Raw genomic sequence first — 23,982 nt, forward strand, 5'->3', positions numbered from 1 at the left:
CACAGCTACTGTACCCATGCAAAGTGTTTGCCTGCTCATGCCTGCTGGCTGTGTTGGCCAGGGCAGAATAGACAGGGCTAGAGACCCTAAGGGTCTTAGTCGCACTTTTGGAAAGGGTTATAAAGTCTCAGATCTCGGAGTTTTTAACACTGAACAGCGCACCTTTCTGGTACCCTGCAGGTCTGGGCTTTAGACTCTGGATTTGCGTTCCATCAGTGTAACAAGGATGGTGCATTTTCCCACACCTCAGGGGCTGCAGTGAGGCAAAATACATTTGGGAATGGGTTGAGGCCCTCTCTCAGTTAGAGGCACCTTGAGTGTCCAGCAGACGCCTGCCCACCGAGGGAGGGCTGGGAAGGTGCCACTGCCCAGCTTTGCCAGTGAGCACAGGCTGGTTTGATGTCTTCTCCCAAGATCCATAGTGCTGTTACTGTCCCTGGCTGTGCTGCCCCTCCTCTTGGGTCAAGGCTGCTTCTGTTTCAGATGAAGGTGGGTAGAAGAAAAAACAAAGTCAATTAGGCCGCAGGTCTTGGAAACTCTTCCAATGCTTATTTACTGTAACTAAGATTTTTCTTTTTTTTTTTTGATACAAATCCCATGCTGTTTCCCAACATGGGAGTGTTGATGCAGGAAAAGCTTCCCAGAGAGGAGCTCTGATAAACCAGAATTTCTTTGGCATCATTGATTTAGCTGTGGCCCTGAATTACAAGTGTTCTTATTTTGAGTTTTTATGCACAGTACGTAAAAACTACTGTGTCTGAAAATGCTGTAGTGAGGGTGGCATGTTGATTTTTATATTGGAAAGCACTGAACATTTTCACTAATTTTTATATTTGCTTTCTAGAGCAATTTTTTCGTTTAGCCCTTTCAAGACTGCAGAACTGTGGACTTTCCAATGAAGATGACAGGTGAGATGGTTTATTTGCTACTGTTTCTGTTCATTGCATATTTAATATTTATCTGAAAAGCAATGTTGTTATCCTGAAATTTCTCAAGTTAGTCGAGATGCAGATCTGACTGACTGTGTCCAAGCAATATGTAACTGATTCCAAGATTTAAATAAGTTTGGTTTTAAACATATGTAGTACCAGCATTCAAGAATAATTTTTCTGTGAGAGAGCTTAAACTTACAGATTTCTTTTTGTAAGTGCTTTAGGAATTTGCTAGCTGAATGCAGTCCTGTCTCCCTGCAGTATCTTTTTGTAGTTGAAGGAAGTGAAACCACCCCTTAAAAATTGAATGTGATCTGTTCTTTCCAAGTCATCATTAGTGTAAGCTAGAGAATTTTTGAGATTAGCAGACGCAAACTAATGATTGTTTCTACGCAAATGAAATCTTACGCATGTTCCCGTGCCACCTCATCTGCTGGTCTGCCGCACATCCTTGTTCGTATGTGTGCTCAGCTTCCTTTTTCCATGAATGAGGGAGACGTAGGCGGCCCGGAGAGGCCATTCCTGGCATTTTGGGAGTAACTAGGGTGTGGCACGCAGTGGAGCATGCCTTAGATAACTTGCTTCCCATGCATTAGATTGCCCTGTTTAAATCTTTTGGTTAGAAGCCACTTCTGCCAGAGTCTTTTGTTTGGTTTCGGAGGGTCTTTCTGTGTCCGTGTATCTTGTTGTTGTTGCTTTATTTTTGTTTGGGCTCTTTTTCTTTGTTTTGGGGGTTTGTGGTTTTGGTGGTTTGGTGTTTTTTTTTTTTTTTTTTTTTTGGAGGTAGTGTAGTAGGGTTGGCAAGTATACTAAAATCCGGTATTTACCAAGTGGTGCAAATGACTCTTTAGATTTGCAGTCTAGCAAACAGACTGACAACCTACTGTATATCATGTTAATATGCAGACTTCTTAATAGACTTGAATGCAAATAATGCTGAGGTTAGCTGTACTTGGTTTTGTTTTTTAATCAAGGAGATCAAACAGAAGATTGTTCCTTCAAGCCAAATGCCAGGATCACATTTAATTAAACTTGGGTGGAATATGAACCGTATAATTGGTGTTCAAGCCTAAGAATTATCTTGAGTTTAATATCCAGTTTTCCTTTTCTTCACCTACTGTACTTCCTTTGCCTGTGTTTAGTATCTATTTCTAGGATGTTCAGGTTTACCCTTAAGGGGGGACACACACCATACCCCTGTTTTCTATCAGGAGTGTGAAAATTGGGGAAATCTATGCAGAATTGGCTGACAAAGGCTAGTCTTTTGTCTGGAGTTTGAAGGAGAATGCTAAATGTTGTATTAGAAATTCCCTGAAATTGCAAGTTCAGCACTATAATAATTTTGGCTGTAAAGTAGAGACACTTGCAGTACAGCATAGTACCTTTTAAATGGAAGTGTCTGTCATACAGATCAAAAGTAAGGTAATTGGTATTTTATCCTTTGAACGTAGGTTCTCTGAGATATGTTTAGTGGTTCTGAGAGGTATGCTTCATTTTACTAAAAGTAATATACTTCAGTAGTACTGAAGCAAAATGAGAACTATTGCTATTTAATAGGCAGTAGTATAACCAAATCAAATGTACAATGACTTCATACAATATGTTCTTTCTGGATCCATCAGGTTTTGTGTAGAGCACTGTTAGGTCATGAATCACTGTAGTAAGGAAGAGCTTTTATATATACATCTAACTGAGAAACAGCAGCTTTTAAATGGAAACACTTTGGGAATTAATCTGAAGAACACTTTCTGGTAATACAGAATTATTAGGCAGCTCTGTAATGCTGCTGCCTAATTCAGCCTTCTTGGCAGAATGCAAACCAAATTCCCCTGTAAACCTTTCTTGGAGCAGAGTGGGGCAACCTGCTATAAAGTATTTTAACAACTATTAGGCTGTATGAGCACCAAATCTGTGGTGATCATATAGCCATATTCATGTGCAACTTAGGTAAAACTGTCCGTAGTGAGCTATGAAGGATTTTTTTCTTAACAGTTCCATTTTCCAAACTTAGGTGGAATTCTCGCTGTGTAAGGGTCTAGTTCCCCAAAAGTGTTTGGAAGGGAACAGTGTCATTGACTTCAGTGGAATAGCCTGTAGGAGAACGGTTTTCCAGGCTAGGGTTATATCCACAGAGTAACCTCTGAACACCTGCTCTACCCATTTCCTCATAATTACTCACTGGGCACTCTCAGCACTCCCGAAATTCAGCAGCAATAAATTCTTACAAATGCATTTACACAATCCTGAGTCAACAAAATGTGACCTCTGCATCCTCCTTTTACCAAGTAACCTCGAAGGAAATAATTTGCATTCCTCAACTGACTACAGGGGTGTGTGTTAAAGGAGTTGAGGTTGAGAGATTCTTTTTCCTCTTCCAGAGAAACAGTATTTCAGTGGAATGTGGAGGATGCAAGCCTTTTGACCTTTAAAGGCTACATTTCCATTTAAAAATATTTTTCTTTTATAGGCTAGGAAAGTGTTTCTGTTAGCATTTCACCATATAAACAAAATAAGTAAACTAATGCCTGGCCTCGAGATTAAGAGGCTCTTGTACTACATATGAATAGGGCAATGGTTTGAGTGACTAAAGGGATTGCATTTAGATGTTGGAGACCAGTTACCATGTGATTTGCATCAGGATCTATTTATACTCTGAGCAGATCTCTAACACCTAAATGCAATCCCTTAGTCACTCAAACCGCTGCTATAGCAATTGTTATAGCTGAGGTCTTATAGTTTTCACTTCATCAGTATTTTGCTGGTGGTTGTAAATTGGACCTCCAGACATTTCAGTCTGTTATCTCACTTGTACCACACCTGATGTTGTTTAAGGACATCTGAATTTATTTCTCTTCTTGCCAATTTATTGACTTGGAGAAAGGGTGAGTGTTTGGGTTTTTTTAATATGAAAACATTATGAAAAAGGAAACTTTAAGAAGTGGGGTTGGTAAAATAACTGGGAGTAACAGTTTGCTGAAAATCAATGTGTTGATTTCTGTGGTCTGCAGTAAATAGAGGTCAGTTTATTTAAATATCCTTGAATAGAGTCCAGCCTTGCTTATATATTCTTTATCTCCATTTTGTATGTTGATTTCCTATGGTATTATGTTCTGGTTTTTTGCTCTAGCACAAACCATTTTCCTCTGTGCTTATCATTGTCAGTGAAATCTGTGCTACTGTGGATGTAGACCTGTGGTCGTAACTGGAGACACTTGAATACTGGAAGGGTGCTAAGGGGAGGAGATAACTCAGAAACAGCACGTTCCTGCCAGACTTTCTGTTTGAGTTGGCCCGCTTCGACTTCCTCAACTTGATAGAGATTAAAAACTGGGCTAATTTGTTTGACTGTGTTTGTGACTGTATTCATGTACAATTCATCAGGAGTATTTGATCTGCTCGTTGACTTTATCCGTTTCAAGAGTTCACATACCAATGTTAGATGTTTTATTGGTTATTTGAAGGCAACTGAAACCTTTATTTTTGAGTATGCATGTTAAGGGCACTGAAGTTTGAAAGCTTGATCAAAATTCAAATGTCACTCTGTTTTCCATCTGAGTAGTGTTAGTAACTCGCAGCCATGAACAAGATCTGGTCTGCATCTGTCAGTAAGAGGGAAGAGAGTTTGGATTTGACTTGAGAGCAGCTACCCAGCTTCTGTACCTGTGCAAACCTTGGCTGCTGGGCTCTGAAGTCACGTTTTATTTGACCCTCCCTGCCCTGAGTACATCCTGCTACATCGCAACCAGTGCAGAGAGGAGAAACCAAAGAGCTTGTCAGTTTTATACCAGAGTGGAAGGTGTTATTTCACCAGGTAGGGATTGACATAGTGAAGAAACTTCTTAAATCATAGCCTCTGCCAAAAATTGGAAAGTATGTAATAAGGAATCACTTAAAGTTCACCTACAAGGGACAGAACAAGCAGTGCCTTTTCAGAGTAACTTCTTGGCTGTTTATCATGGTCAGAATATCTTGTATCACTTGTAATGGAGTTGACATTGTTTTTGTGAATTCACACCAAGTAGTCAGAGTATAAAAGAAAATATTTAGCAAGATTAGGAGTAATTTTTCTGGCTTTTTATTGAGACCTGAAGATGAGTTCATGCATGGTGTGTCAGTCACTGCCAAACCAGGGTGTCTACCAGGCATCAGGGATGGATGCTGTAGCCAGGAGGGACCACCAGGAGTTGCAGTATGAGTAGCAGTTTAGGATTTGCATTGTGGTGATGAGGTTTGTACCTCAGTTACCCAGCTGTGACCACGTAACTTTTGGTGAGAGTGAATTCAGAGGTTTGAGATGACTGAAACTTTCAGTGATTTACAGAAGCATGCTGTAAACAACAGGAAAACGTGATACTAATTCTGTGCTTTTTTCCCCTCTCCCTTGTTCCACCTTCATCACTTACTGATCACGGTTTTTTTGTCCAATTTTCCTTTTTTCTTCCTGTTTCTTCTTGCTTTTCCTTCTCTGTAGCCCAGGATCTTGCTTTAAGCTCTATGATATAGCTGTAAGTAACAAAGTATAATTCAGGAAAGGGTAACTTCTGCTTCTTTCCTCCCACTGTAAACTTTGCAAGAGGAGTATGTTCACCAGCCTATTTTATCAGGATATCTTAAAACTAGATTGAAAAACTAATTTGAAAATGAACAGGCTGAAGCAGTCCTGGAATAGAGAGGGAATGGGCATACTGAGGATGGGATGGTGTAACAGGCTTTCACCCCTCTGATTTCCGAGGTACTGAGTCACACGGACTTGTGGCATTAACTGGAAATCTTTTTATGAATGCTTGGCTTCTACTAAGCTGCTCAGGAAACTCTAGAGAAAGGTGTGCCAGATTTTTCCGTGTCACCCCACCCTGAGAGCCACATTTAGCAGCAATATTTTTATTTTTATATCTATAGATAGATAGATACAAAAAATTTTTAAAGGCAACTCCCTCTGTAGATATGGCCCTAGAGCAACAGGTAAGAAGGTGCCATCCCAGCATTTCTTTTGAAATACAGTGCTTCTTACAGTGGCATTTATTCTCATTTCACCTTTTCTGTGAGCTTCAGATTTTCAGCATTGCTTTGAGGCCCAGTTTCCTTTCCCTAGCCCACGTGCGATACAGCGCAACTGCGTTAACAGGTCTGTAGGAAATAGAGGGAACTGCTTTGTACATTGAGATGTTGGTCACTCTCAGCTGGAACAGGCTGTTTTCATTGATGTTGAATAATACTCTTCTCAGATGAAAAAACAGGTTGGACTATCTGAGGAGAAAGATGCTAATTACTCTGCATAAAGTGCCACACTAGGCGTTTAATACAGATTATAGTATTCTTTGGGACACAGTCTTGGGGTCCCCTACAGTAAGAAATGGCATAGAGCCTTTTTCTTATTTGAAGAACCGTGGGAGTGAGATGTTGGGAGGTGGCTCATCCTCAGTAAGCTGTGAGCCTGTTTGTGTCTGAAGAAAAGACCAACATTTCTATTTTGCCATTGTTCCTGCTGCAACCAAGTTGAACAGCTTTTGCTCTAAATAAAGAAGCATTTTTACAACAAAAAATGACATGCTTGTTCTGTAAGGAGAAGTTTGCAGTCTTATACATTGGATGTAAGCCTTCCCTAAAGAGGCAAAAATTTCTTGAGTAAAAAACCAGCAAGCCTGTCTGTGTGCCGCTTTTTTTTTTTTTAGCAAAGCATATATTTTAATAGCATTGACATAAGCCGGTAAAGAACTAAAGATACATTTAGAAAACCTGGGATAACTTGGAAAATCTTACTGTTAGAATTTACCTTCATAAGTTCAGAGACCTGTGAGGTGAATTGTGAACATAAATCTTGCTGCTTTAGCTTGTGTTGGAGATCTCGAGTTGTGGATTTGTACAATATTGCAGAAACACCCTAACTTAGTTTTTCTAGACATACTCTATCCTAGTTTATATACCCCTAGACTGGGACAAATTGAAGCATTGTGGAAGATAATTTATCTAATGGCACCTATATCACCAACTGGTTAGATGATTTTAAACAGCAAACCGCTAGAAAAAGGACATGTATAAAAATAGTTTTACATGAGAGAAACCATTTCCTGACTTTGGCGGTCCCTGAAATAATGCAGCTGTGTTGGATTGAGACTGCTCTGTAGGGGCCATGAAGTGTGAAAGATACAGGACCTCAATTAGTAGATAAGCCAGCTAAATGCAAATATATCATTAACAACAATATGAAGCAAGGGAAGTTGTGCATATTGAAAGTTCTCTTTGTTCCACAGTATTGCCTGTCGACGGTGTGTTGTGGTCGGTAATGGAGGAGTACTTCGAAATAAGACATTAGGGGAGAAAATTGACTCATATGACGTGATAATAAGGTAAATGGTATCTTCTTTTCGTTCTGTATACATGCGAAGAATTAACAAACTTTTGCCATCAGCCAGTAACCTTGGAGTTGTAGTTATACAAATGAAACTGTATGAAACTGTTTTACTTATTCTGCCACAGCCTTCATTTAAAAAAATTTAGGAAGCAATAAATCAGTGTTTTATTACACAGACTGATTGATACAGGGGAGGAAGGATCACTATGTGGTCAGTCTGCCTCGTGTACAGATATGCCTGTGCAAGATGCTGCCGTCAGGGATGAGTCCAAGCGTGTCACAGCCCGGGGCCCTGCATGTGCCCCTCGCTGTGTGCCAGCATCCGGGGCAGCCCTGCCTCTTACCTTCCACACCGCGCCTGTCTTACCCCTGTGCTGGCGTGTGCATTTCTTGGAGTGGATTAAATGTAACATTCATGCTGGGAAGTCCATCTTAAGGCACGCGTCAACTGGAGGATGATGTTGATGTCTGCCCCTTATTCTCAAGCATATTAATTCATATTGGAAGTTTATGAGATGCCTCGAACTACCAGAGAGTGCTGGGGTCTGAAGAAGAGGCATCTGGACCAGGGAAACTGAGGAAGTGCTCAGAGAGGAACAGAAAGGAGGTAGAGAGGGAAAAAAAAGCTCAAATGCCAAGCAAACTGGAAATCAGCTATTTGGCTAATTATAACAGCATTTTCTACACATTAAGAAAAAGATGAATTGGTTTCTCCTTTGCAGGAACTGAGATAGTAACTAATTAAACAGCCCTTCTGCATGTAGGTACCCTGTCAGATAGTGTGCCTGACCCCTCTTTCACTAAAATCTCTGAGCTGCCAGTTTGGTTTTTCTGCTTCAACGTTGTGTTGAACATTGAACAAAATCTCATTTTTGTTGCTTTGTCATCAGTCCTAATGCTCATTTTGGTAATAGCATTTCAGTCTTCAAGCACTACTATAACAAGTTGTATGCAAAGCCTGGATTTGGAAATGTACTGATGTACTGATAAGGTGGAAATGAACACATGCAATTCTTCAGTTGTAGCTCCTCTTATAGACTTAAAACTATAGAAAATGATCCGGGTACTATTTTTGTTCATATGAAACTTTACTTGCCTGACAACTTTGTGCTTTACAAAACCCCCCCCCACCTTGCACTTATTTTCAGTGTAGTATAATGATGCAAGGAAGCTCCATGGATTGTTTTTAAGGTATTTCAAGTATTTGGGCTCTTTGTAGATCTCTCTGCTCTTCTTAAAATTGAAATCTTTGAGTAGACTGCTGTCATGCTTTTAAAAACAACTCTAAATTCAAAACTGTTTCAGAAATCTAGTACACATTTGTTTACTGTGAATGAACAAAGATGGTGTTTTGCATTCTGTATTTAATGATGACCTCTGATTAAACTTTGAAATATTCCCTTGTCTGCATAGAAGAAAGATGGTGTTTTGCATTCTGTATTTAATGATGACCTCTGATAAAACTTTGAAATATTCCCTTGTCTGCATACCTTGTTATGCAAACATTTGCTCCTAAGCAGTGTGCCTCCTATTCTGAGCAGTCAGTCACGTTGGCAGGAATGGAGCATACAGCGACTGCCTCAGTTCTCCAAAGGATATGCAACACATACATCAAGCGAAAACTGCAAGATAGAGACTTAAACACAGCCCCTCTAACACCTCAGAGCACAGAGACCTGACCCACCTGCTCACTGCTTATTAATCTGTCATATCCCAAAGCAGTGGTAGGTGTTCAAGTTGTTATTAAAAAAAAAAAAAAAACAAACCAAAACCAACCAAACAAACCCCAAACCCAAACAAACTAAAAAAAAAAGCAAACATAGAGATATATCAGCATCGAGTACAGAGTCATAATCCCTGTTCCTGTATGCTGTAGGTAGTAAGGAGTATTAAAACATTGCTGAATTGCCTCCTGTATGACTCGAATCATCTAGTAGCATGGATGGAGCAATGGGTAATTCTCCAAGCCAGATACTCTCTTTGGTCTTCTCTGGTTTCTGCGTTTGAGCCAAATCAGGCGGCCTTCTGCTCAAGTGACACAAGATAAGCAATTGCGTGATTGTATTCTAAACCGCCTTGGCCAAGTTCCCATATGTGCTTGATCCCTCTGAGTTAGAGGGTCAGTGCACCTGATAATTGCTTGTCTACCACGTAATGTGATAAGTAAATGCTGGGCCACTAAACCCTCCTGTACCTGGACACACTGTCTGTCCCGTAGACTAATGTGTGTGCCAGCCACTGCACAGTAAGGACATGGGTGGGGTAGTCATTGCCATCTCTGTGTCTCTCTCCTCTGCAGAATGAATAACGGCCCTGTTATAGGGTACGAAGAGGATGTTGGGAGGAGGACGACCTTCCGCCTTTCTTACCCGGAATCCATCTTCTCAGATCCAATCCACTATGACCCGAATACGACCGTTGTTCTCATTGTCTTCAAACCACATGACTTGAAGTGGCTTTGGGAGATACTAGGTGGTCAGAAAGTAGTGAGTTTAATTATTTGTGCACTTTGGCTCAGCTTGCCACACACCTCTTGTGAAATACCTGTTTTGCTTTTAACCTTAGTCCTAGCTGGGGGGAGCACTGGATGTCCCAGTCAGTCTGCTCAGTATCCCTTTTCCATAAATGCTTCTGTCCTCTTTCTCACCCACGTATTTGATCAGTTCATCACCCCAAATCAGTTTTCCTCTGGGAAATACCTTTTTTCCTCTTCCTAGCACTGTTTCATATTCTGACATGCACGTTCCAGCTGTTTCCAGATTATTTTATCCTATGCACTTGGTGGAATTGCAGAATAATGTTGGAAGGGACCTCTCTCTGGAGGTCTTTAGTCCAAAACCCTGTTGAAAGAGAGCAGGGCCAAGTTCAAAGCCATACCAACTTCTCGGGGCATCAGCCATGTAAATTTTGATCTCTGTTTCAGTACTGCACCACCCTCACAGGAAAGAATTTCTCCTCATCCTTTCACTGTGTGCCTCCAAGAGGAGTCTAACCCTGTCTTTTTTTGTAAACCTCTACTACGTAGTTAAAGATGGGCTGAACAAACCCAGCCTCCTCAGACCCTTCTTGTTTGCTGTGCACTCCAGCCCCTCGGCCGTTTTAGTGGCCTTCTGCTGAGCTCGCCCCAGTTTGACACTCTCTTGCACAGGGGGGAGCCCAAAACAGCATTTGTGAGATTGCAGAAAGGCACAGTACAAAGTACTTGAGAATGATAACTTCTGTCTACCTCTTCTTTATCCTCATGTTAATGTGGCCAAGCACACAACGAGCATTTACTGGCTTCAGGGCACACTGCTGGTGTGTATTGTCCATCAGGGACCTTTCTGCAAAGCTGTTTGCCAGCCAACCCCAGCCTCTGCTGCTGCAGTGGGGTAGCCTGTTGCAAGAGCACGATCTGGCATGTGTTTTTTTTCAACTTTGGGAGGTTCAATGTTCCTCTTGTTCTTCCTCAACCTCCTGCCCTTGGATTTTACTCTGATTAGAGTTGCTACAAAACCAAAATCAACTTTTTATAGCTGTTAAAAATGTGTATTTGCTTGCCTGTTACAGAGTGCTAAAGGTTTTTGGAAGAAACCAGCTCTGAACATGATATACAAATCTAGTCAAATCAGGATTCTTGATCCCAGCATCACCAGAAAAACAGCTTATGAATGGCTTCGTTTCCCAACAAGGTTTCCCAAAAAGGAGGTAGGCTTTTTTCTTCTGTGCCTTTTAGTTTTGTGCAACCAAATGGGTACTTAGAGGTAATTACCTCTTTATTATAGTGGACCGTATTAGAACACCTTTTAGGTTCACATTGTGTTAGTTTACATTTAGATAGTCCTCAAAAAAGGTGGGAAAATGGAATCCAGAAAGACAGTGGGTAGCCTTGTATGGCAAAAATCTCTTTTTATGAATTCTATAAATAGTATTAAATGAGGCAGCTTTTGTGGACAGACATAATGCCTTTTACAAAATTGGGAAAAGCAGACGGGGACTGGAACATGGCAGATCCAAAGAGCCTCCAGAAATTTTAGGGAGTCATGAATTATTAAATGTAAGGTGTTTTATAGTTTTTTTTCTTAAAAAAAAAACCAACAAAACAACAAACAAACGAACCAAACAACCCCCCGCTCCACCCCCGCCCAACAACAAACCAAAAAAACCTGCAACAAAACCCCCCACCAAAACACCAAAAAAAACCTCACACCAAACAAACAAAACCCCCCAAAACCCCCACAACTCAGTAATTCTAACACTGCTGCAATTTCACACCGCTGGGGGCAGGTAGGGCCTAGGGAGCATACAGGATATTCCAGCCCTGCAGTAATGATATATGTCTAGCAGCATTCTTGTGCTTAGTGATTTGATGCCAAGCATTGTAATGAGTTAACCAACAATTTAGACATAAAAATAGATTTTAACTGTCGGTTTATGACTGAAGAATGTTTCTGATGAAAGGTGAGGCTTCAAGCTGGAGACCTCCCTTGCGCAGTCAGGACTGACCACGTGGTGTTTAGCACAAATATGGTTCCCTGGGGTCACATCGTTGGACAGAGCTGCTTTATTGGAACCAGCCAACTGACATATGTGGAAACATTTGACAGGCTGTCACTGTGAACTATGTACCAGAGCTTTTTTCTGGTTTAATCTTTCTAATATTTGAGGGAGTTGGGTTTGGTTTTTGTTTTTTGGGAATTTTTGTGATTATTTTTTTCCTTTTCTCTTTTTAAAATTGGACCCTACTAGTGGCTTTTTCCTCCCTTGTTGACTCTCAGACTGGAATACCCAGTTTGGCTGCGTGCTTGCTGGGGCTCTGTGGCGTTTCGGCTCTTCAGCTGAGGGTAGGAAGAAAGCAGCGTAACAGTTGGGCGTCTAACTGTTTCTGAAAGGGCCACAGAACATCTATGGTCTCCATGGCTCCAGAAACCCCTCCTGTCTCTTCCTATGCTTCCCTGTCAGCAGGACTAAAAGTTAAAACCAGTGCTGTCAGTGAGCCAAAGAAATGTGCTTGGTGTCCTGGAGCTGATAATGGAGGCACAGGCCCCCTCAGTCGCTTTGGGTAGCCCGCATGCCCTCTGCTCCTCTCCTGCTTGCTGGGCACCTCTGCCCAGAGCTGGGGCAGAGTGTGTCTGTGCTTGGAGCCCCTTTCTGCCACCTCCACATTCCGCTTGCTCCATCCCAGGGGTTTTGCAGCCCCTCGTCCCTGGCAGCAGCAATGGTCAAGCTCAGGCGTGCTTCTCCTCACTCTTCGTCCCATCTCCAAGGTGGGCCATGGCTGGGAACCTGCACATCTGCAGTCACTCTGGCACAGCTCGGTTAAGCTGCAGGTCATGCCTTGGAGGGTCCCGCTGGCAGGACCCACTTTGGAGCCCTCTGTCCCATAGTGCGTCCCTGGGGAGGGCTGGTGCTGCCTTCGCTGTCCCATGCTTCAGCCCCCTCTGCCTGCAGGAGATGCTGTAGACCACTATGACTCTCCCTGCCATCTCTGCCTTTTCCATTCAGCCAATCTCATGTTCCCTGTGTGTGCATTTGTGCGTAGTCCAGGAGGTGTTTGTTTCTTTGTTAGCAGCTGTGATGGTGTTAGCAGAGCCGGGAAGAACAACTGTAAAATCAGATGTGCTGCCCCAGCAGCACTGCAGTCAGGAGGTGTTGCAGAGTCATTCCAGGGCTGTGCCTATTCCCATTAAACATGACTGGTTGAACAAATTTCATTACAGGACAAGGATACCTGGATATTGCTAGGGCACTAGCGTGATAATACATTTTAAAAGTAATGTTGCTTTTTTTAGTATATTCTTTTGAGGTGAACTTTGATAGCCAAAGATAAACAGCTATTTGCAACCTGTGATATTCCTGATATTTGCAAATAGCAGTAGTTCTGACATGTAGCATCCCTGCCCTGATTTTGGGATCCTGTTTAGTATGGACATTGCAACAGAGTCACCACTAAGTTTATGCTATTGCGCTCCCAGGGCAGAATGTTATTTTGCTAACTGGCAGGAGGCCTGGGCAATAGTGTGCATTTTAAGTTGATGTTATTTCTGGAGTACTCCAAGAGTTGTATAAAGGTACAAAAAAATTCTACGTAAAAGGTGACAGTTCAATTCTGTGACTTTAATTAGGCTTATAGAGCTGATGTTAGTAACTTTTTCCTGGGAATTTGTTCTTTTATCATAAAATACAAAAAAATATTTTTCTGTATCATCGAGTGCATCTGCCTTCTCTCTGTGCGGAGTTGTCCAGTACTAGTTTGCCTGCTTTGTTTTCAGAGGCAAATGAACTGAGCCTTAGGTAAGAGTTCAAAAAAGCAGGTGATTTTGTGCTCAGTTTGAGGTTTGATTGCAGCTACTAGAAGTGTGTAGTTCATTTGATCTCTGAGAAGATTGTTATTTTAGCTAAGAAGGGCTGTGGTGCCTGAAAGTTTTGTCCGTTTCTGGGGACACCTTTCCCCCTCAGCTTCAGCTGTTGGTCTGATGAAAGGGTTCACTTCTCCCTACAAGCCTTGCCTCGTTTGCTTCTCCAGATCATTTTAACCACTGCTGCTGCTAAAATAGTCATGTACTTGAGCACAGGATAGGACAGATGGTTGCAATGACTTGTTCTGTGCTCTTGTAAGAAATGCTAATTTTCAGTTATGTGGTCTTAATTTTGCACAGTTAAAAGCTGTTTATGACCTGCTTTTGATATTTTATATTGCTTTTACTTCTGAGCTTGTCTCACTATAGGGAGAAATAAGCAATTTTATCTACAGTTTCTTTTCTGCTAATGGAAATAGTGGGGGAAGTTCTAAAGCCGTGTTCTTCTGGAATTTCTCTTCTTTAGAAAAGTTCAAATGCAACTATAAATTCAATTTATATGGCAGTAGCATTCATGCTTTTGAAATGCAACCAAATTTATATGGCAGTAGCATTCATGCTTTTTTAGTTTGGCACTATGAAGATTTGAGGCATGTCATGTTGTTCTGTTTGGATCTCCATCATCTAGAAACTTCTGAACACATCTGCTAATTCAGTCAAATTTGACAGGTCTCCCGTATATTGAAGCCTGACCAGTTTCATGAAAGTAGGTTGCTGAGCAGAGGGATGGGGAGACCTTCCTGATACCTATGCGGAGGGAAGGGCTACAGTATGGGCTCAGCTCTTGCTAGAAACCAGAGAATCCCAGGGAAGGCTGACATGGCAGAGTGCGGAGGGAAGGGCTACAGCTCTTGCTAGAAACCGGAGAATCCCAGGGAAGGCTGACATGGCAGACACCCCAATCATGGAAAACCTGTGAGCAGTACCTTACTCCTTACATCAAACTACAAAACCAAAGATCTGTAGAAGAGCCAAGCTACCTGATTTCTGTTCTCTTCATTCTTAGGCTTGCTGTTCCTGTTAAGCTGCCAGTTATTCATGTATGTGTGCTCTTTGTGTTTCGTTTTAGAAACCCAAGCATCCAACAACGGGGCTAATTGCCATTACACTAGCATTTCACGTATGCCATGAAGTTCACCTGGCAGGCTTCAAGTACGACTTCACTGACAGAAACAGTTCTTTGCACTACTACGGCAACGACACAATGTCTCAGATGATGCAGGTAACACACACTCATTTATGCTGAGAGAAATATAGCTGGTAACTGGGGAAGACAATTCAATATAGATAGAAGTGTGGACTGCAGGTCAGAAAGGCCTCCCGTCTTCTCCTGAGTCAGCTGCTCATGGATTAACATTGCTTGCATCTCTTCATCTCCACTTTTTTTTTCTGAAAAAAGCCAATAATGATATTTGTGTCCCTTCTGCTACACTGTATTCTGCAATGCGTGCATGAGATACGTCCACTTGTATGTTCTGTTTTGCTTTGCTGGTGTTATCCTTAGGCTATGCTGCTCTTGTTCTTAGAGGTGTGCTTGCTAGCACTGTCAGATCATGAATAGCATTGTTTCTGTTCACGTTCTCTTTTAACTTGGCACCTACTTGCACAACTTGTCATAGCTGCCAAACTTCTTAAAAAAGAGAAAGAAGAGCAAAGGGAAATGGAAGGCATTAAGACCTACAAACTTGCAGTTATGAAAAGAATGGAATTTCAGAAACTGAAAGCAGAAAAGAAAAGCAGCTCTTGGAGGTGGGTAGGAAGAGAAGGAACTGCTTCCAGGAGGGGGAGGCTGCAACCAGGAGAGAGAGCAAGCAGGAGGCTGGCAAACATCGGGGATGCCTTCTCCTCCCTCCTGCTTTGCTAGGGTCATGCCTCTCTTTTCTTTTATGTCTCTGCTCTTGTCTTTAGCTCTGTACTCTGAGCAACTCTGTCTCAGTCCTTTACCTCAGTGTGAACAGTTTTCTGTTCCATGTGTGTGCCCGGTGTACGTGGGGGCCATTTTCTGTCGTCCTCCCTTTCCTGAAGAGGAGGGATAGGGGCAACGCCCACAAGGAGCCTCTCATGTCTCTTACGGCTTTTTTGCAACGTATGGCAAGCTTGGGTAAGGTTGATCACTGGTTGAATAGACAGGATCTGGATACAGCCCAGAAGATGGGTTGGTTTTGGCTTTTTGAAACTGATTGGCAGGATGCATCTGCCTTACGAATGCCTGAGGTGTGCTTTTCAAGAACCTACTTTGAGAATCAGTCATTTTCTGCTTCTGCTCTAAATGTGGTTATGCAGCGGTTCCCTCTAAGCACAGGGAGGAGTTGGGAGAGTTAGTAATGGAAGGACTTCTGTGAGACGATGTCTCACCCATTCTTGCCACTGAAGGATCATCCCTTTTGGTTTGTGCCCGAATGGAAAATTTAGTCTAGTTTTGAGCAATAGAGTCACTCGCCTGTTTTCTTGGAGACTGTGGTACAGCCTTTGCTAAGAAGTCTTTTCCCCACACCTTTCCTACTCTTAGCATCTTCCAAGTGTCACATGTAATTAAAAGAAAAGAACCACGAAGTGATGCTTCTGTTAATAATTTGAATTTAATTTCTTTTATTATTCCCTTGCATCTCTTTAGAATGAATACCACAACATTGATGCTGAGCAGAAATTTTTGAAGAAGCTTATAGACAAGAACTTTGTGGTCAATTTGACGTGAAAGCTGAATGGAAGAACAATCACTATTTTCAAGATTTGAAAAATTTTTATTTTTTGTACGATATTTTTATTTTTTAAGTGCAACATAACTGTTTACTGTTTAAAAGGAGCACAGAAACCTCACCAAGGCAGAAGCTGCTTCTAAGCCTGAGAGTAATGGACTATTGCAAAGTCAACTGAATTTCTGTGAAGATATTTCATAACGGGAAAACCATGAAACTTTCAACTGAAAGTATTAGGGATATATAAAAATGTGATGCACATCACTTATTTATCAGGAGGAACTCTTTCCAAATGATTACTTCTCTGGAATACTTTTGTTTCTGATGTCATCCTCCAAAAGAGTTACACTGTCAAGAGACTGAGACAACTGGTGTTTAATTAATAGATGGATGTAAAGTCTTGAATGTCTGTCTTGTAGTATGCAAATGGCTTTAAAAGGATGCCTGTAAATCATTACTGTGTGTCTGGGAGAAGAGGGAACATACGGAGCATACAGGTTTTGGTCTACCCTGCTCCTGAGGAGGGGACGTCCATCTTCAGCAAAGAAGCCACAGCTGCTGCACTGACCATCGACTTGGAACTGCTGTCTGCCGTTGCTGAAGGTGAAGACCCTTTGGCCTGGTTTGTGGAGATGTTGCTATTGACAGTGCTCACGTTGTACCCATTTTATGGAAAACCATACTCCCTGTGCTGTGCATCGCATAAATTTTACAGTTGGTGACTTGACTTAGAAAAGAGGGAGTATGAAGACTGAACAGTTGTCTTAACTACCTGGGTGTCAACTGCTTCCCCCAGACCACAACAGAAATGTGAGCTGGGACAGAGATTTTCAGGACAGAGATTTTCATGCCTGGGTTTAAATTTAGAGCCAACAGTTGTTGGATTCCTAGATCTCCAGGACAGGATCTCATGTACCTTTCTCTTCACTCCCCAAGAACTGGGGTGTATTTTTTCCAAGCCAGCACAATCTCTTTTCTCAGATGCTGTAATGTGTTTCCACCTTTGAAACGCACCAATATGAGCAATGAACGTTCCCATTTTTAGCAGTAGAGTGTAGTGGGAAATATCCAAGATGTACCTCAGCTGAATTATCATTTGGTTTCTGTTTACCTCTCCTGCCTTGACATTTAGGTTTAAAGGATGTGGCTGAACTAAATCATTTAGTGGTGGGAACTTACTTGGGATTGTAATTGAAACATTTAATGGAACATTTATGTTTCCTGTATTGGTTTGTCTTGGACAAGCCTGCTAAATAAATTGTCTGCCTGGGAATGCCCTTGACAACTGTCAAAGAACAACAAGTAATATGCTGTTCCAATTCAGTTTGTTTGTTTTAAATTATGGCAGATTTGCTTGAAGATCTTGTGGTTCTCTTGATCAATCACACCTAAAGAAAGCACAAAGAAGTCTACTTCAGGAAAAAGAAGTCTTTAAAGTTGGTAGAAACACCTTTGCTGCTTTTTAATAAAATTATAGAGAGAGTTTTAATATGTTTGGGAGGAGTGCAAACAATTACAATATGAATACAAACCTCTAGCAGTTCAAGAGCACGGTATTTGTGTTTTCAGAAGCTGAGGATTACAAGAGTACTTGAACACAATTTCTTTGCTGCAGCAATGTAGAGGAATAAGCATTGATGTGACCAAAGAGTCATCTTTCTTTTTTCCTATTTCTCTTGTGAAGTGCAACAGGTATTTAAAAAAACCCCCACCTTCCCATAATTCTCATCTCCTTCTTTAGCTGCTTGGCTCTGCCATTTGGGAATTAGTGAGGGCAGTGTGATTTGGAGGGGAGCCAAACCGAAGGCGGGGAGGCTTCTGTTTTCACCTGATGACTCCTGAGCTTTTGTCTGCTTCAAGCAAATTGGACATATCTGAAATAACTGTGGACGTCATAAAAATCTGTGGCAGGGGGTAGGGTGGGACCCAGATGTGTTTCCAGCAAGGAGCCACGGCGGCCTACCAGCGGAGTGTGTGTCCCTTGGGCCCGACTGCTGCAGGCAATACTGCAGGGGTGGCCCCTTGTCCAGTGTGTGCAGGGCGGCAGGCGAGAGCGTGGAGGAGAGGGGAGTGCGGGAGGTCCTGGGGCACCAGAGCAGGTGGCTGTGGTGGCAAAAATGGAGGAAACCAGGAGTTTTTCACCACGTGGCCGAAGGGCTCTTACTCAGTTATTTGCATTTCCTTTTTTTCCTCCTCTTCTCTTTTTTTTTTTAAACATGCACATTTCTGAGGCTTTGAGGAGATCCTTGCTTAAAAATCTGAATACAAACAGATGGGGTTTTGCATCAGAAAACAGCGACACTACTGTCTTTGTCTCTACTAGCATTTATTTCTCGTTATTATTTCAATGAATTAAGAAAGTTTGTATGTGACTCTGCAGCCCCAGACCTGCAGTTTAGTACTACTGACAATAGTAATTCCACATGAAAAAAATGCCGAGGTAAGGCTTTTTGCAAAGGTCACGGTGTTGTCTGAACTCTGTTTGCGTAGAAGTCCCTGGTAGATCTCGGACTCCGTTGAGAGCAGAGCCAGGCAGAAGTGGAGGGCTGCTTCTTCCCCCTCAAAATGCGCCGTTGCTCCCCCCCTGCTCTTCCACAGATCCAGCCACATCCATGTTACGTCATGCAGCACACTGACCGAGAGGACTTTTTTCCAGGAGAGTTGTTGAGTTTGCCCTCTTCTCATGGTGCCTGGTGATGGTGCAGGCTGCTTCCCTCTGCTTCTCCACCGCCATCCCCAGTGGCAGGAGGTGGGTAGGGAGCTCTGGTTCTGAGGATGTGGTTATTTTCTCTGCTTTATTTCCTCTCCAGTGATATTCTTCCCACTAGTTTGTTCCCCAATTCTGTGCTCCTGCAGGGATGTCGAGTCCACATATGCCAAGGTTGCTGTCCCAGATTGACTGAGTAACACTTAGAGCTGGACCTGTTTGCTTGGGACCGTTGATAAACCACAGGGTGCTAGTTTTTTTTGAAAGCACAGCTTGCCAGGCCAGTAACTTTTCTCTTAAATAATCAGCAATGACCCAAGTGATTCATTTTCCACCCTGTAAGATGTTTTGGTAGGATTCTGTGTATACCAGCCCTGCTTCATCACTGCTTCACATGGTCATTTCTGCTACTCTGCCTTGAGGACAGCTATCGGTTTTACACTGACTTCATGCAGGCAGGAATACCTCTACGCAGCGTGGTTCTCGGTAATGCCCCACAGATCACAATGTCTGCTCTATCCGGGCACGTGTTTTCACAGGCATTTTGCAATACAAAAGACTTGCCTTGGGACTTCTAGAAAAAAATAATAATGCTAACTACAAATGCTTAAATATTTTCTGTGAGTGAGCTGCTATTAAGATTTTCTTTTTCCATTTTTGCTATTTCTGAAAATGAAATATCCGTGCTGAAATTTCCCTTTAAAAGGTACCCATTTTTTTAAATCACAGCAGCAGCAGCGAAGCTGCTAATTTTGAATCCCAGGGTGCTGCCAGCTTTATTTCCACATCTGGTAACAGTGTAACTGTATAGTACCCAGTGTCTCCCATAAATTTTCTTCTTGTATCCATTGCAAGGTCAGACGATCTCCTCCCTTCCTCCTCTGTTCTGCTCTCCAGGAGCCTGCTGAATTTCAAGACAGCAGCGTCTTACAGCAAAGGTGCTCCTGCCTTTTATCTGCCACCCCCGTCAAAATGCTGCACGCTCAGGAAGACCCAGCTCTAAGGTACCAATAGTACACCAAAACAGGCAGGATGACACATGTCAGCTGAAAGCTCTGTTTGGCTCAGAATTTTAGTGTTGTTTTTTTGTTTCTTTTCTGTCAGAAAAGTATTTTTTCCTCTGCTGTAATTATTAAGGGAAGTATTGAGATATGACTGAAGAAGGAAGGTCACAGCCTATTGCACTAAATATGAATCTGAGAGTGCCTACAAAATATTACTGAATGGCATTTCCAGCGACTGTATTGGTGATACGGCAGAATCACAACTTTGGTGTTTAATAGTGTGTGGTACCTCTTGTTTCCTGTGCCATGCTTTCCCTTTAAACAATGCCCTGGGAGGTATTATAAATACCTTCACTTTGAAGTGGAGTCTGGTTTTTTTAAGAACGTACAAAGCTCAACATCTGGTTTCGGTATTGGTAAATACCAAAATGATTTTATTTGCCATTCGTCTTAAGTTTTATATGCTTTTAAAGTGTCGGCTGTATTTTGAGGACATTCTTGTGGTGGTTTCAAGTAAAATTTTGAATGCTATGAATGGAAAGAGATTATTTTCCGGTGAATAAACAGTGTTAAAGACAGTGCCTTCAGGCTTATTTTTGCAAGGTCAGCGCTCTGTGTGTGCGCAGATGCGTGCATGTGCCGGCCCCGTTACTAATGGTGCGTAAAGTACACACGGTGTTGTCAGATGCAGTATTGAGTTTCAGAACAAACTTTCGTGCTTAGTAGAGCTAACAGAGCTGAAAATTTTTGAACCTTGGTAGGCTGAGCTGAACTGCGGGTGAAGATCTCGCTCCAGGCTGAGTAAAAGCAAAGCAGGGACAGCTTTGTGGATAAGATCAAGAGCAGCATCCTCTTAATTTTTCATTTTTTTTTTAATCTTGCCAGTCTTATTGGGGACTTTCAGGGGAATGCTGAAATAAAAGACGTTTGACTAAGAGGATGGCATATGATGAGTGACAGTGAGAGACACTGATTGTGATACTTTGCACATGTTTTGTTTTCCCTTGTTGCAGTAAAAATGAGATACTGGGGAGCAGGGAGCTGCTTAACCAGCGGCTTCAGGGGGTCTAAGGAAGATCTAGAAAATGATTACCTGACACAAGTAGGTATTCAATGCATTCATTTTACTATTGACAGTTTTGGAGTTTGCCAGCTTGGAGGAAATGCCTGTTTTTGAGGTGGGACTGGGGGAGCCACACCATGGGTTATAATTTACTCCCCACAATGGAGCCGTAGTTGCTTAGTGATGTAGATCAGTGACAAATATGTTGCCGCTTTCACGCTAGGTTTTTGCTGCAGGTGAAGAAATGGGGAGGGCGAGGAATGGGAAAAGCTGTTTTTAAATCACGGGGAGAGCCAGGGGTGGGGTGCGTGTCTCCCAGCCTGGGCAGCCAGCTCTGGCTTTTTAAGCGAGCCACAAACCCTTAACAGCGCACCTCTATGATGTCGGATTTCTTGGCTTCCCCCATGCTGCCACTGTGCCTTTTTAAGCTGCGCTGCCATGTTGGCTCACGCCAAGTGGGTACCCGTCCCTGTGGGCCGCCTGTGGGAGCCCCTGGCTCTGTGCGTTTCCCCCAGCCCCTCGTTCCCACTAAATGCAATGCTGGGACAGTGCGTTCCTCCCAGCAGCTTTGGGCAAGTTTTGCCGGTGGAGGGGAACTAAAGAAAAGGGCATCTCATTTTTTTTCATATCAGGCTGTCAGTGGTTTCAGAGAGTCCTTGTGGTCTGATATATGAATTCAGTGGGCTGAATGCTCTTTCTAACAGTTCTGCTGAATGAAGACAGGATTTTTTTTTTTAAAGATATTTAATAAGATATTTTTTTAAAATCAGTACAAAAATTTTAAATACAAAATTATTTGCTTTTGACATATCTCATATATTCTGGGAACATACCGAAGTCACCAATGCCTGGTAAACTGTCCGTCTGTTCCTGCCACCGTTCCATAAAATTTCTGAGATAAAGCACCACATTACATCACTGGAGTCCTTAGTCAATGTTAGACTGCATTAAACTCTGCATTTAAATAATGGTAATGCCAGTTAAATCCAATCTTAGTTCTGCATGAAAAATCTAGTTCATTTTGAATCAAAAGCGGTAGCATTAGCTAAAGACATTGAGGAAGTGATGAGTATTTAACTCTTTCAACTAGCATAACAGTGTGTGATGTGCAGCACTGTACAGGGAACCACAGCAAAGTACACTGCCCTTTGGAAACAAATACTTTTGAGGTGAGATTAGCACCATTGATGAACAGACAGCTCTTGCAGAGAAGTTGCTTTCCTCACATACAGAAAAGATCGAGGCCTGCAGGTTCTCCTTGACAATTGCTAACATATAAATAAGGATTGGAAATCAGCGTTTATATAAAATGCAGTTCTTGGATAAAATTGCGTGATCAGATTGCTGGTAAAGTTATCGGTTGATCTCAAACAACAAATTAGTTAATTAGCAAAGAGAGCTACTTCTGCTTTGCCTAGTCATTGAAGAGTAAACTGATTTAACTTTTGCTGAGTGGCGGAATAGGCGTCTCTTCTGACAAGCCAAACAGTCGCAGGTTCTCAGCACAAACACAGAAATCCCAGTGAATTTGTACCGCCCTGCTGTATTGCCACGTGTTGGCCAAAATGTCTCAATCACGTGGCACAAAGCAAATGGGGAACCCATCATTTTTGTCTCTGATCTGCCTCATCTACTTCAACTGTGCAAATGCAGATGGACGCTTTTTGAGTGCTGTGGCATTTGGAGGTGAATCCAGCACCTGCTGGAGTCAGTGGCGGCATTCTGGGCCCAGCAACTGCTGGAGAAGGCTTGTGGGAAATAGTTATGCCATCAATACTCCTCTTCCATCATAAATAAATTGTTCAGGAAAAAAACCACACCTGCAGAAATATTTTGTACAGGAGGAAGGGAAATAAAGTTCTCCAACTAAGAGAACCTTTGCTTGTCAGGCAGACCTGCTGTCAAAAAAACCCAAACACCCCACCCCTCCCAACCCCACCCCCAAATAAAAAGCCACTCAAATTTTTCTATATAATTTGAGACAGACCTACTCTGCTTTAAGTCACTGGGTTTCATCTCGTAACTATGATCAATGTAACAGTCAAATATGCAACAGGAGTGAGTGACGTACACTGACTTGAACCTTAGTGTGGAATTATTGTGAATGAAATGAAGTAAGCATGGCATCACAGAAATATATAATGTACAGCTAATATGTCCCCCTCGGATGCAAAACAACTGTTTATGAACCTGATACACAGCTTTAGATATGTTGACCACACCTTTTTTTTTTATAACTAGTTGTGCATAATGTTAAACTTTGTATTTATTTTTTTTAGTACAAGATGGTCGAAAACGGTCATAAAATGCGTCTTTCATGGTATAAAAGTTTGAAGCGGAGAAGAAAGGTTTTGATTTTGTGTGTATGTGAGTGTGTGTCTGGTTTTTGTTTTACATGGGATACAATAAATATCCTGAAAAAGACGAATGAACATACTGCCCGGCATAGAGTCCTGCTGCCTGCTCAGATGGCATTTGCACGTAAACCTTGTCTCCATGCATCAGCTGGACAACAGCGCTGCCCGAAGCCTGGTCCAGGAAGCCCTTCTTGTACTCGTCATAGGTGTACATCAGCGGCTCGTTGTTCTTGAACAATGCCACCCAGACGCTGGCCCCTTTACAGTGGACGTGGTAGGCGAAGTAGTAGATGCCAGGGATCTCACAGGTGAAGATCCCCGTCTGGGGGTTGTAGTTCTGCCGGCCGTTGTAGAGGAGCTTGTCAAACTTCACTGGCACGCCGACCCGGGGGAAGGGGGTGAGGAGCTCCGCTGTGAACGCGGGCATCTCGAAGACGGCGCCGCCAGCCTTGCCTTTCTTGCCCATGTAGCCATAGGGGGGCTTGACGCCATCTATCCCCGGCCCCACCTCGGGCAGGTACTGTCCCACGGCC

At 42.4% G+C, this 23,982-nt stretch overlaps 2 protein-coding genes across 4 annotated transcripts in view; one reads left to right on the plus strand and one right to left on the minus strand.

The window, feature by feature from the left end:
* Window positions 1–16,894, plus strand: part of ST3GAL6 (ST3 beta-galactoside alpha-2,3-sialyltransferase 6) — a 23,050-nt gene extending 6,156 nt beyond the window's left edge. Inside the window, exons 6-11 of one of the 3 annotated variants that reach the window (XM_009696903.1) lie at window positions 845–908; window positions 7,184–7,279; window positions 9,584–9,770; window positions 10,834–10,971; window positions 14,692–14,844; window positions 16,237–16,857. In XM_009696903.1, coding sequence (XP_009695205.1) covers window positions 845–908; window positions 7,184–7,279; window positions 9,584–9,770; window positions 10,834–10,971; window positions 14,692–14,844; window positions 16,237–16,317 — 719 coding nt within the window. In that variant the 3' untranslated portion in view covers window positions 16,318–16,857. Of the gene's footprint in view, window positions 1–844; window positions 909–7,183; window positions 7,280–9,583; window positions 9,771–10,833; window positions 10,972–14,691; window positions 14,845–16,236 lie in introns of those variants that run through there. The other 2 variants (XM_009696904.1, XM_009696905.1) reach the window with 2 other exon arrangements.
* Window positions 16,895–23,034: 6,140 nt separating this feature from the next.
* On the minus strand, window positions 23,035–23,975 carry LOC104159088 (collagen alpha-1(VIII) chain-like). Its single transcript, XM_009696906.1, has one exon. The coding sequence runs from the start codon at window positions 23,913–23,915 to the stop codon at window positions 23,484–23,486; it is 432 nt and encodes a 143-aa protein (XP_009695208.1). The 5' UTR covers window positions 23,916–23,975; the 3' UTR covers window positions 23,035–23,483.
* Window positions 23,976–23,982: the final 7 nt, after the last annotated feature.

The sequence above is a fragment of the Cariama cristata genome, unplaced genomic scaffold (genome assembly GCF_000690535.1).
Source record: "Cariama cristata isolate BGI_N322 unplaced genomic scaffold, ASM69053v1 scaffold12083, whole genome shotgun sequence".
NCBI classification, from domain to species: domain Eukaryota; kingdom Metazoa; phylum Chordata; class Aves; order Cariamiformes; family Cariamidae; genus Cariama; species Cariama cristata.